A 14,412-nucleotide genomic window follows, 5' to 3' on the forward strand; every position below is an offset into this window, starting at 1 on the left:
TGGCTTTCTCTTGGATTGCTTTTGTATCTCCTTCTTTGTATTCTGCTTTCTTATCTACAATTCTACTCAGCAAATGATCCCCTTGCAGAAATTAGCCCGTCGCATTGGCACGAGGTAATATATAGAAAGTGAGAAGATAAGGACGGTAATAGAAAACACTATATGTAGGAATACCAACTATACAGACACTTAGAAAATGAGCTGCCAGTCTACATTTCAGTATTTTGACAGTATGTTCTCCCTTTGTATTATAATCCATCTGTCTGTCTGTCACTACATTTAAGTTATTCACCTGCCTGCTAAGTATACATTCGGCTCACAGTGGAAGTGAATTGCTTCTCGTAATCCGATAAAGGTAGGGAGATGATAGCACCTGTGCAAGGATGGACTTTAGGTCGATAATCTCTTACTTACTACCTGTGGCTTGTAAGTGAACAGCGGGTAGTAAGTAGGATATTATGTGTAAGTCAAAGAGGTTTGTTCCTGTCTGTGTGCGAGACGTAGAGACTTGAAGAAGAACTGCAATAATGCAAAAAGGGTTGAAAAATAAAAATATCCACATGGTCAGTTTTGGGGAATAACATGTAAAGGGATTACGTAATAAGGATGCAAGAAAAAAATAACTGTATTCCATTACATAAAAAGAAGACACAACTGTTACATTTAAAAAAAATAGGGGATTACTAGCAGGATTACAATACATCTTAAAACTAAGGATAATATATTACGAAGCAAAAAAAATGCATTGACTGGGTCGAATCTGCTTTATGTTTTTCAAAGGCTTTTCTTTGGTTCATTTGATCTTCTTTTAATTCAGTAGGTGACCCTATATGTTCATAAAAACAGTGCTTAACTGTATATATACTAACACGGAGCATTTTCTGTCAGCTAAAAAATGTTTTCTGCTTTTTTAAACTGTAGTATGTGCTCCTGTGTTTCATTGTTGGTGTATACTGTATGCTGAATATGCTCATGAAAGGCAGGTTTTACTATTAATAAAACATTTTTGATCCTAAATATCTTAGTTTCTTCTTTTCTAAGGTCACATTGTTCTGTTATCTTACTATACGTAAAACACTCAAAAAGTGAAAAACATATTATTGACATGTCGTTTCTCTTGTAGTTATTTGCATTGCATTTGATGTTGTTGCTTTCTTATCGAGAGCTTGGTTTTCAAAATGTATAAAAGTTTTCCTTTAACTTTGTGTGGACCCCTGAAGTGAAGTTAAGTGGTCCACACTTCTATGACAGCTTCAGTGGGTAGCGGTGGCACTGAGCTTAGCGGTCACTTGGTTCTTTGTGGCAGAGTGACCCAGACAGCCCTGCTTCTAAAGCCAGTAGGTGCTGTCAGAGAACCACCATGCACCAGAGAAATGATTGGAGGGTTGAAACAAACATTGGCAGTGGTGGATGAAGCACTCACATTTTATATGTAAGAGAAGCAATCATACATTTTAAATATGCTTTGTTACAAGTAAAGGCTGGCATTCAAAACCTTTCTTTAGTAAAAGTTCACAAGTATTGCCACATACTGTAAGAACCAAAAGTGAAGTACTTCTTCAGAGCTTTTTTCTTTTGGTGCCTGTCATTAAGGACAAAGTGGGCAAAGTAGGGAGCTTGGACAATTATAGACCAATTGCTCTAGCCCAGTGGTTCTCAACTGGTCAGGCCCACTTTTTCCTTTGTCAATAAATCACGACCCGAAATTTGAACCACTCAAATCTATTCAACAAAAAATCGTGCTGTATAGGCTTTTCAGCATACAATATTAAAGTGAAGTGCAGTGCATATATCCCTTATATCCCTTCACAGAACTAAAGTATGCTTTTACAAAAGGTTTAATGAGATGATGGAATCAAAGCTGAACTGTATAACATAAAAAGGCACACATGCTGAAAACCCAACCATTGTCATTGTTTTTCACTTTGTTCTGACAGCTGAACTTGCTGCTCCACACAGAGAGAAGAGCAAAGAGGAGAGAGTCTGTGTGAATTTTCTATCTGAAGTTGTACCCATGGGTGTATAAAGAATTGTTCTACCGCAAAGTTATTCTCCGTGGGGACTTCCAGCAACAATCTCTTTTATTGAGAAGATGATCAATACGTGACAGAAGTTTTCAAAACCGTTTATGGTCTACGGTACTTCCAGTCCAACGCCTACTGCATGCACAGCGTTAGAAAATCGGGCCTTCAAAAATAAAAGTTTGACTTTTTTCCCAAAAAATAAAAAATATTTTCTTTTCCCTTTTTTTTTTTTCTTCACTCACACATCTGCGACCCACTCGAAACGGGTCCGCGACCCACTTTTGGGTCGCGACCCACCAGTTGAGAACCACTGCTCTAGCCAGTGTGTTATCCAAAGTCCTGGAAAGAATTTTGTTAGATAGATTATGTTCTTATTCATGTACCTCAGATAACCAGTTTGGCTTCAAGGCTAAGCATGGTACTATGCATCTATGCTTTGAAGGAAATGGTAGAAACATAGACAGAATTCCACTGTTCTGATTGGTTTTATTGATGCCTCTAAGGCTTTTGAGCGAGTTAACCATCATAAACTGTTTTTAAAATTGAGACAAAGGGGTGTGCCTAACAGTATAATTAGGATCCTGGCTTATTGGTATGCCAACCAGAGCATGCGGATACAATGGGGGAATGCAGTCTCGGCGCCATTTGGTGTTGGTAATGGAGTTCGCCAGGGGGATGTGTGATTGGTAATGTGATTGTAAACCATCTTATGTATGCCGATGATTTGGCTATTGTTTCTCCTAGCAGTGCTGGATTTCAACAGTTGCTAAATGTGTGTTCTGATTATGGTGTCAAATTTGATGTTAAATACAATGCTAAGAAGAGCGCTGTAATGATCTGCAGAGCAAAAGGGGATAAGAACCTTGGTTTTCCAACATTGTATCTGTCAGGGCAGGTGCTGTCTGTTTGCTGTAACACTAAGTATCTGGGACACATCATTACAGATGAAATGGCTGATGATGATGACATGTATAGACAGCGGCGTGTCTTATATACACAAGCTAACATGTTGGCTAGAACATTCTCTTGGTGTTCAGATAAGGTTAAGGTGAACCTCTTTAGAGCTTATTGTACTCCTCTCTATACTGCCCCCTTGTGGGTCAAGTTTAAGAAGGCGAGCCTCCAGAAGCTCCAGGTTGCTTATAATGATTGTTTGCGTATACTGCTTAGAAAACCAAGGTGGTGCAGTGCAAGTGAAATGTTTTGTAATGCACGAGTCAACACGTCCCATGCTCTCTTGAGAAATCTGATGTACAAATTCATCTGTCGATTGAATGTTTCTCATTATGCTGCTTTCATATCCGTGTCTCAGTGCTGTACGATACCAGTCACCTCTGTGGAAACATTGGTATAACTGCCTGTTTTTATTTATATTTGAGTGTTGTATGTCTTTTAATAATGGACCAAGAGTCTCTTTAAATAAAGCTGATGAGAACAATGGGCCATTTCAGAATCTTATACATGTAATGATTGGTTTATGGTTATTGAGGCATTCATGTGTTCAGCATAGCTATAAAAGTTGGAGCTAATTTGAATAACTTTGTTTTAAGCCGCTGGATATTTTAACTTATAATCACGTGTCAATATGTTAACTTACTTGTTGATTTATATTTTATATTAGCTACATTTGTATCTATAAAGTAAGTAACAAGTTACTAATTAAGTAACTAAAGCTCTCAGATGAATGTAATGGAGTAAAAAGTACAAAATTGGCTTCTAAAATGTAGCGGCCCATAAGCAAAAGTAGTAAACAATGAAAATACACTGGGGTTCAGAATGCTACGTGCTAACAAAAGCTAACTTTCAAGACCTGTATTGTGTGATTGGCCCGATTGAACACAATATAATAAAATAGATATGATAGGGTGATAATACTAGGAAGTAAACAAATAAAAATAAGACCAAACCAAATTATTTATTTTAATGATTTCTCTCCTTCCTGAGATTGCCCTGACCCAGGAGAGTTAGGCATGGAGTTCTTACGCCTACCATTTCACCAATAACACTATTTGCATGTCTCCTCTTTTAGCTTCCGATAAAGACAGATTTGTTCACTTAAACTTCTTAAAAAGTCTGTCTGTCTCTCTTATCGTGTTCTTTCTAAACTCTTGATTATATGGTTCCTTCCTGTTTTTGCTTCTTGAAGTCATGACACCCTGGTGAAGTCTGAGTCAGCACATCCTCTTAGTCTCCGTCAACTACTTCCGTTTTTATATTACTACTATTACTGCAACTTTTGCATGGCTTCCATCTTTTTTGTGATCTTTCCTTGCCAAATGGAGACATTTAGATAGCTCTTCTCATCTGTTTGATTCCATCCTAAGCTGTTATTAGCAAAGTTCATTTTTTTTTATCGCTTTCACTCAACACACCCTCTCCTATTGTCTTTTTCAATAGACTCTCCCATCCTCTGATTCTCCATTCTACCTGCACCTCACCTTCCTCTCATCTCCATAAGTTCTTCCTCCCTCCAAGGTCATCTCCACTCCCATAATAACCCCCCCCTGCCTCTTCCTTCTCTCCATCATTAATGTCTGGTCAAGTTCTTCAAGCAAGTTACTCCTCTCCCTCTGTCTCTCCCTCTGTCTCTCCCTCTGTCTCTGAGGTCATTGTGAGTGAGCGAGCTTCATCGTCTTATACTTTTTCACTCCCTCAGGGGTTGAGCAGGCAGGTATAGAGTTCATCATCTCAAAGTCAGGCTGCGCTAATTAGTGCAAGTCTGTTCCCATGGTGATGTCCATCTTGTCTCGCGGCAGGAGATATAACCTGGCAGTGATGAGCTCACAATAGGAAACACACACACACAAAAACACACACACACACACACACACACACACACACACACACACACACACACACACACACACACACACACACACACACACACACACTGTGTAACGACTTGTGTGAAAGATAAACGTAGACAGCTGACAGTGTTTTTGATTTTCCCTTTCTGACTTTGCTTCCCAGTACACGTGAAACTAAAACAAATGTTATAACAAACAATAGATCTCAACTACTGAGTGTTCTGCCAATAAGGGAAACCATTGTCACCAATAGTGCATTTTATAATGTGTTTCCGTTGCACTATTTCTCAATGCTCTTAATAGCTTCTTTTAAATTGCCTTGTGTTGAAAGGTGCTATATAAATACACTTGCCTTGTAAATTAATTTAGTGACAATGCAACAGAAAACATGAAATAAGTTACAGAAATAAATGCTAGATACTGTAGCTAGTTATTTGCTAGAGATGGGCAACCATTGGATCTAACGGTAAGATTGCCAAATTAGCTCATTTTTAAAAACAGGTTGTAAACATGGTTGTATCTCAGCAGTTTGTCTGTCCAACACTGGAAGGGAAATGCCATTTCCATTCCAGCTTTTTATCAAACAGTGTTTTTGTGAGTCCAAATGAATGGTGTTTGGCTATCCTCTATGTTGCCAGTGCCTGGGAAGTCCTCCAGGTGACACAAAACGTGCCATCCGGAGGGGAGCTCATGGAACTGGCAGCATGGAGCGAAGTTAGGCAATGTTCATTTGCATTCACTGGCACATTTGGTGATGCAAATCTGGCTGAAAAACATAAAAGTCTCTGTTTGACTATACTCTTAAAGTTTTAAATGCAGTTGCTAAGTCATTTAAGAATAAAAAAATACCACAAAGTGATATGAAAAAGTCTCCATAAAGAATATATGTTGCTTCTTAGATTCCAATCAGAAATGTTTCGTTATAGTTTGCAGACCAAGAAAAGGCAGGAGTTAACCAGAAAAAGAATGAAATAAAAATCTAATAAATGAAGACACACACATTGGTGAAATTGTCTTGGTGAGTTTGTGTGTTCTTTTAGATTAGTTTAAGCTGAGTGTACTACAAAGAACTCCAAAACGCAATAGGCATTTAGAATATTGGGTCAAGGATGCCGCAGTAGCATTGGAAGGTGGGCGATAATTACACATCCCTGATTGAACAGATCACATCGTTAATGTAGTTTGATTGCTGATTGCTCTGTAATCTAAAATATAGCGGTTGCAGGTCAGAGAAAGTCTAACGGAGACCTTGAATCAAGATTCTCTTTTCAGAAAGTTGAACGTCCAATTTGCATTTTGTTTTAGTTTGAATTTCTCATAGTGTCCTTAGTATGTGGGTGCTTCAGTTTCTAAATGCTTCTTATATGAATGCATGTGAGTGTTGGCTTGGGTAAGAATATATCGATGTATATGTATATAACTGTATATAATATGTAATAATAAAATATTACAACTATTAAAATATGTTGTTTTTTTCCACACACTGCCTGAAACGCCTCAATTGGACTCCTTTGTTTATTTCTGTAACATATTGACATCACTGTGTAATGCTCATGCTTCTTTTGTATTCCAACACATTATAAACTAAGGGGCGGGACATCTCTAAGCGGTTGACCAATCACAAAAGAGCCAGCCAGCTAACCAATCAAATATGATCCTGAGAAAGAATACTATGTCCTCTTTAAATGCTGACTGATATATCATCTTTTAGGCATTAAACCTCACCTCTACATTTTTACATTTACAAATAGATCTTCATCAAGGAATATGAATCATGAAGACCATTTTGGGAAACCAATTTTGTTGGAGCCGATTTCCATCCAGAAAGCCAGGGCTGGACTTTTTAAATGACTCGGCACTTGGCACGGATCCAAGAGGAAAACAATCAGTGCCCTAACAACTTGGAATTCCCTCCTCCCTCTCGCTCCGTCTGGTTCCTTTAGTGTAGCTTCTCCAAAAGGTGAATCGGTATGGTTCCAGGAACAGAAGAGAGCAAGAGAATTCACGCTCTAGCAACTCTAACTTATTCCCTCTCCTCTTTCTTTATTTACCACAAAGTCAGATCGAACAACCTCCATCTTTGCCCGCCTTCTTCTTAAGAGTTATCAATGTCATGCCGACCCGAAACAGATCAGTAAAAAAAAAAACGACTTTTAATTGGAACACGAACATATACCCAGGCATTTACATATAAAGTAGCCGGCTTAAAAGGTTTAAAATCTTGCAAGCTGCTGTTGAAGAAACAACACAGATAAGAGAGCCTGAGAACTGTCTTCGGTTCCAAAGAAGCCTTTTAAACATTTAAGGACAAATACATGGATAAAAGTACCCAAAGTTAAAGTGTATATTCTTTTTAAATGAAGAACTGAGATGATATTGCATCTGAACTTCAATAACTGCCATTAGGAAATTACAGAGAGGTGTACAAGCTGTTAAAGTCCTACATTTGCCACCAGTTATTTTTTTATTTCACTGTATATCATCATATCAAAGCTCTGTAGTAAAACAAAATCCAAATCACCGAGGTATTAAACCCCCCACTGTATTTCTGTGGCAAACTTTTGCGAATGTAATCAGTTCACTTCTGTGTTTTATCATTATGCAAATAAATGAAATCACCATATAAACACAACTCGTTTTTTGGAGGCTGGGAGAACATTTTTTTTTTCAAGGCAACCAATCAAACTGTGTGCAAAAACTTTTATAAATCAAATGTACCAAATATTGCTATGGGAAGAAGAAAGATTGCAACGTACTTTTGATAAAGATATTCTGCTTTTTTAAGATAATCTGTAAATGTTTTTGCACTTCATGAATCAGTGTCAATGCGTCAGAGTGTGACATTGGCTTTGGAATATAACATATCTAATAGGTGTGATGAAGTGGCATCCTGTCTGACTATATATGTAACATGTGATACAGACAGATATAAATATGTATGAATACAAATGAGATTTTTCTCGCACACTCCACCCTGCCTGAAACGCGTCTATTGGACTCCTTTGTTAACTTCTGTAAAATAGTTACAATGTAACACTCGTGCTTCTATTGGCTATATCTCCAACACATTGTACGTGATAGGCTAAGGGGCGGGACATCTCTAAGCGGTTGACCAATCACAACAGAGCCAACCAGCTAACCAATCCGAGCAGACTGGGCTCTGGTTTCAGACAGAGGGTGAAAAGAGGTGCTGCAGCACAGGCAGTATGAGGAAAATAAAGACCTTTTTGAACATTAAAACATGAAGATATCTCACAGTAAATACAAAGATGAACCTGACCATTTGCTAAATAGGGCCCCTTTAACTGGAACTTTCCTTAGAGCTATCTGAAGGCATCATATGAAACATTTTCAGTATGGGGCCAACATTAAACTGTTATCTTTTAGATCAATTGAATCCAGTTTGTTATGTCCTCTCAAAATACAGCGTAGTACATTTGGGACCTAAGATTTTCATCGACATAACTACACTGTAGCTATGTACAAACAGGGCCGTCCCTGGCCAACCGGAGGCCCCACGCAAAGTTATATGATGAGGCCCTCTGTTTCGCGAGCGTCGACGGGGGGCGACACTAATTGCGCATAGGTGCGCCACATTTGCGGCTCAGTTGAGGCTCCCCCCGCAAGGTGAGGCCCTCTCCGCAAGGTGAGGCCCCACGCAGTCTGCATGATCGGCCTGTAGGGAGGGACGGCCCTGTGTACAAATGACAATTGAAGCCTTGAATCTTGAATCTTGTACCAATCAGTAAGTGAGAAGGATGATTCATTGGGGTATAAAGTTGGTGACCTTGCGGTTATGGGATGATTTCTCGACCCTCTAGGCCAGCAATAACAGAGAAACCCGGTTGTTGCAGAATGAAACAGCAATCAGTGTCTGCCTGTCAATGGCTTTCTTCACTTCTAGCGATGACACGTACAGATAGCAGGTAACAACAAACACTCAGACACATTCCCACACAGACACATTCATGCAATTTCAAGCCTGCCTCTAAAACTAAATCAGACAAGCCCCTCACAATAACACCTCTCTCTATCGCCTGCTTCTCTCTCCCATATGTATTCAACACAATGCTTGAAGAAGGAACACAGGAAATGAAAAGGCTGACAGAAAAGCAGGTACCGGCGCATCGGGGTTTGGGAAATTGGATTAATAGGAGAATATTCAAATGAGGTGACGGATATTATTTAGGAAATGATTGTATGTTTTTCACAAACTTAAACTTGTCAGCAGTGGAGGAAGTCATGGAGAGAGAAGGGGAATAAAATATTTAGTACTACAAGTTTAAAAAGAGACAAAACTAAGTATAAATCTGGAAATTAAAAGGGGAAAGCAGCAAGATTTATTTAAATTTGAAGGTGAAACTACTTGACATGTTTTTATAATAAGGATTAGACAAATTAGAAGCACATCATTGTTAAATAATGAGTAGAATTGGACAATCAGGGTTAGGGCTAGTGTCCAGTGTCTGAGCACGAAACCAAATACATGTAATGGATCTGAATCCAAAGCAGATACATGCATTAAAGGGGGCCTATCATGCAAAATGCACTTTTGTACGTCTTTTATACATGAATATGTGTCCCCGGTGTTCCAGGGAACTCACCAAGTGTCAGAAAACACAACCCTCTCTATTTTCCTCCATACCCAAATCTCTAAAAAAGGGGCTGCAACGGATCTGATAAAAACTGATCCAGATTTGAACACTGTCCTGACGTCAGGACGGTGGCGCTACGGCTATTGGGCCAACTCCACCAATCAGGAGGAGACAGCCACGGCCATTGACGTTAGAAAGCGCTGGAGACGCTGTAGTACATATGCCAGGCCTGTAGATGGTGCTGTTCTCACTGAATCTGCCCTTGCAAAAACAGAGCTAGAAATTGTCAAATTGAGCAAAATGAGGCATGGCTAAAATGCATGATCTGTTTGGTATTTTGAAAAAAAAAAAAGTATAAATATGCCTTATATAGGTATGGTCCTACACTATATTATTCAAATATAGCATGATAGGTCCACTTTAATGTTTTACTTATGGAAACTGCCTTAGCTGAAATCTGAGCTCTCTGAGTGCCCTTATGTGTGTTTCTAAAGGAATAACCTGACGTTATAGCCAATTTGTGTGCCGTGTTCTTCACCATACACCATTGAGCACTTGATGGTTTGAGCACAGCTGCAAGACACTGGATAAAAGGAGAAATCATGAAGGATGGGATGGAGTGAAGGGTTATAAGGTCAGATGGCAGAGTGAGTTTCGCTCTGTTAGATGTTCTGTTAGTAGTGTATGTGTGTGCGTGTGCGTGTGCGTGTGCGTGTGCGTGTGTGTGTGTGTGTGTGTGTGTGTGTGTGTGTGTGTGTGGTTACACCTGAGTGTGTCCACACCACGAGGGTCTCACTCACCGTTGAAGTTCACAGCGCGGATGTATCCGAGCAGCTCTTTGCCGTCGATGCTAGCCATGCGCGGGCAGAGGCCGGGGTACCCGTAGCAGAGGTCCCGGTGCATGCGGTGCAGAGCGTGAGCCATGGCGTACACGGCGTCCATTACAAACTGAACCTTCCCCTCCTGCTCGTAACTGGAGTCACGGCCGACTTTTTCTAAAGCTGAGGATAAAGAAGAAAGGGAGGAAGCGGTTAGATTGGAAACAACGAAAAACAAAATAATACAAAAGTAAAAAGCCAACCAGTAGAAAGAATAGAAAGCTTTAAAATACAATTTGAGTTGAAGCGAAGACAAACTGTAGATGGGTAAGGAAGGAGAGGGATGAAAGCAGTGGTTGGCCATCAGACAGGTAGCAGGACACTCAGCCTGACAAATGACAAATAACGCCTCTCAGTCCATTCTCACCCTGGTAGCAAAGTTGCAGAAGACAGAACAACATGTTCCGAATTGATATCTTCTCAACCGCTGATAATGGCATTTCCTTGTATGAGAAAAAGGCAAAAAAGTGTCTAGAAAAGATAGAATATAAGTTGTCCTCTTTCTGACTTATGGCACATGGCTAGGTTGTGAACCAGCAGTTAAATATTATACATTTCACCACATACACAATGTATATTTAGTTACTTGTTAGATCACTCTCTACGGGTCTTTGTCCTTTGTCTAAAGTTATGCGACTTATCTTATTACTGCAGCCCAATTAATTACTGCAGAGTGCAGAGTCATCTTAATCAATCGGTGATTCATCAAATGTTTGCATTTGGCCGTCATGTTTGTGTGCACAAGCAAGCATAGAAAGACATACTCCATATTTATTCAAAAGAATATACACACACACACACATGTACACAAACACGGGAATAACCTCCGAGTTGTTTTTCACAGAGAGGGTTTTATGTAACGCCTCATTAGCATAATGAGCTAATGAAAAAAAAGAACAGAGTGAAAATAAAACCTCCTAATGCATAAAGATGGAAATGAGTAATTGATAACGACATTCATTTTCTCTGTTTTTCATCCAAGAGTGGATATCCATACATCGTTAACCAATTTCTTTCAAATGTTCTTCCTATATTGTTTACTCTTTCTGTTGTTGTTGCCGTTGTCTTGCCTTCTTTACACTCATGTTCACTCTTTGCCAGTACCTCTGTGAGTCTCTTGATCATATCCCTTCTTTTATGTCCTTCTTGTTCACCTCCTTACTGCCTTCCTGGGCTTTATTCACCCGTTCCTTACAAGTAGCAGTCACCTTGAGGCTACACATCTGAATCAAACCCTGTCTGGGGCTGGGTTGAATTAACAAGACCAGAGGCCTCTAAATCAATATGAGAATCCATAAGGAATTAATGGGGTCCTGAGAATGGAATCCAATCCAGAGTTATAGACGGCTGTCGGCTGTTTTGTATGCATGTCTGTATTTGTTATTGGCGGCGATGATGCAAGTGGTGTGTGTGTGTGTTTGTGTGTGTGTGTTTTTGTGAGAGCTCCAGTGGGAAGTGAGTCAGCATTGTCTCCATATGGTCCGATCACCATGTTGGATTAATCACCTTCTCTTGATCCCATGATAGCAGAGCTGTACAGTATACGTTTGTGTGTGTGGAGAAATAAATGTGTGTGTATGAGGAGGTGGAAGAAGTACTCAGATCTTGTACTGAAGTAAAAGTAGAAGTACCAGAGTGTAGGTATACTCTGTTACAAGTAAAAGTCCTGCATTCAAAATGTTACTCAAGTAAAAGTACAACAGTTTTGGCATCTAAATATACTTAAAGTAGCGACAGTAAAAAGTAGTCATTGTGCAGATTGGTCCATTTCAGAATAATATATATGATGTGTTTTATAATGATTGATCATTAAAGTGTTCTCAAAGCTGGTAAAGGTGCAGCTAGTTTGAATGACTTTGTATACTACAGGGTAGCTTGTGGATTTACTCCAGGTGGAACTAAAGTCTGAGTTAACACTTGATTATATTTCACATCATTCATCCAGATCTGTGAAGTAACTAAAAGGTATTAAAGCTCCCATGTCATGCTTTTCCGGTTATTACCCGTCCCCTTGTGTGTTATGAAGGTTTTTATGCATGTAAACGGTGTGCAGAGTCAAAACCCTCAAAGTACACCCTGTAGCGAGTAAAACTCTAACACAGAAAATACCTCCCCAAAACGCCTCGTTGGAGATACGTCACTGCCCATTTGAGTCTTCCATTTAGTTCCGGGTACCGCCTGATGTCATGCGGTACCCGGAACGAAATGGACCAATCCCGAAGAGCTATGGCCACACCAGCAGCGGCGTGTTCCTCCTCCAGAGGTTCGAAGAACCGGCATTTCACAGACGAAAGCTTCCAAAACATTGCCCAGTTTGAGGCCGGATATGCACAGCTTGTTTGGACCGTTTGGAGCAGGGGAAGATCTGGGTATACAACCTGTAAGTTTGCATTGTTATTTGTGTATTTATCAAACAAGACTGTTTAAATGTGTAAACTGTGTTGGACTGCTAAGCCATTGACACAGTGCTAACTGTGCTAACTAAGTTGCTAGAGTTTCCATATATCAACTCTAATATCAGCAGATGGCCTTGCATACATGTATCTCATAGCAGGAGAATGTCTGCATTCACACACAAAATACCTATTGACAGTATACTCCGGGTGATTTGCCGGTCAGTCGCGAAACGTAATTACATTATAGCTGGCGTAGCGATCTAACACACGGAGCTAGAGCTAGTTTTGGTCAGAAAAACATTTTTGTGATGCTACGTTGCTAGCGTTTAAATATATCAACTACAATGTCAGCAGATGGCCTTACATGTTTGTCATGGCAGGAGAATGTCTGCAGTCACACACACGGAATACTCATACAGTATACTGTACTGTGATTTACCGTACATTGTGACCGTACATATACTGCATGTAGCTAACGAGGCTAGCTGTATGCTAGCGCAAAACAATGTATTCATGCAAGTTACATTGTATGACCGAACGTAGCAGAATACCCGTATACGATTGCAATTATAAACACGTTATTGCTAGCCTAATATGAACCACTAGCTTTTGTTCATAGTAGTTTGATTACACTGCATTATAGTTGCCTTTCCTCCAAGCTAACGTTCATATCGTGTTAGCTACCAAGGTAAACAAAGCTAGGTTAGCATATTAGCAGGCAAGCTGTTCATTACACAACTACTACTAACGAGTCTAAAACAACTAAGTTTCTCTAATATTTTATGATTTGCATTTGATTTCGTCCAGCCAGATCCTGGCGGACAATCCATGACGGGGAAGGGATTCTACTACTACTGAGGCGTCGTGCTAAAAGGCACCGCACCGACTGTGCGCAGGCAAGATGCGAGGAGGAGGAATGGATGATATACCGTGTATATATGTATATTTATGTTCATTTTGTACATTTCTAAAAATAAAGTTTAATGGAAATACTTAGTAGGCCTATCCTTTCTTCCCTGAATTCATATATAGCAAACCATGATTTGATTTCTCATCAAACAGTAGTAGTTTATAACGGGTAAAAATAACTTACTCTTTGTTATGAGAGTAGCTCGTAGGCCACAACGGAAAGGCAAGGAGACATACACGAGTTTACAAAACCACGGCACATTTATTGTGGTAAATGCAGAGACAGGTGGTTGAGAGGATCGCAGAGTTAGTCTTCCTGCAGCCGCTTTGGAGAGAGACTGTGTCCGGAGGTGTCCGTGATCGTGCCGATTAGCCTCTTCAGCTCCACCCCATCGTAAGACAAAGGCCCTGAGGCCGTCACACTCTACTATAACAACAGTTAAAAATATATATGTATATAAAATATACCGCTGTACCGACGCCATGATAAGACTGATGTTACGCTGAGAGCAGCCGGGAAAAGCACTGACATGGGCGCAGCCTCTCTGGTGGTTGACTAATCAGAACGAGTGGCCGAGCTGACCAATCGGAGCACACTAGGCTCACAGGGAGGGGGGGGCAAGAGCTCCAACAAGTCGTTTAGTGGAGAAAGTGAATACTGCTGAATACACATGCTTGACAGAGATGCTGTATGCGAAACCAATGTGAGTTTGGAAAATTGCACAGTATAAATCTATTTTAGTATACCTCAACAATGTAATTATGATCAGTGGAAATGGCCATGACATGGGCCCTTTAAATAC

General features: G+C 40.0%; 1 protein-coding gene across 2 annotated transcripts in view; it reads right to left on the reverse strand.

The window, feature by feature from the left end:
* Positions 1-14,412, reverse strand: part of grm8a (glutamate receptor, metabotropic 8a) — a 168,964-nt gene that overhangs the window by 42,272 nt on the left and 112,280 nt on the right. For both annotated transcript variants that reach the window (XM_034131553.1, XM_034131554.1), the window contains exon 5: positions 10,227-10,427. In XM_034131553.1, the coding sequence (XP_033987444.1) occupies positions 10,227-10,427 (201 nt within the window). The remainder of the gene's footprint in view (positions 1-10,226; positions 10,428-14,412) is intronic.

This window comes from Trematomus bernacchii, unplaced genomic scaffold (genome assembly GCF_902827165.1).
Source record: "Trematomus bernacchii unplaced genomic scaffold, fTreBer1.1, whole genome shotgun sequence".
Classification (NCBI taxonomy): Eukaryota; Metazoa; Chordata; class Actinopteri; order Perciformes; family Nototheniidae; genus Trematomus; species Trematomus bernacchii.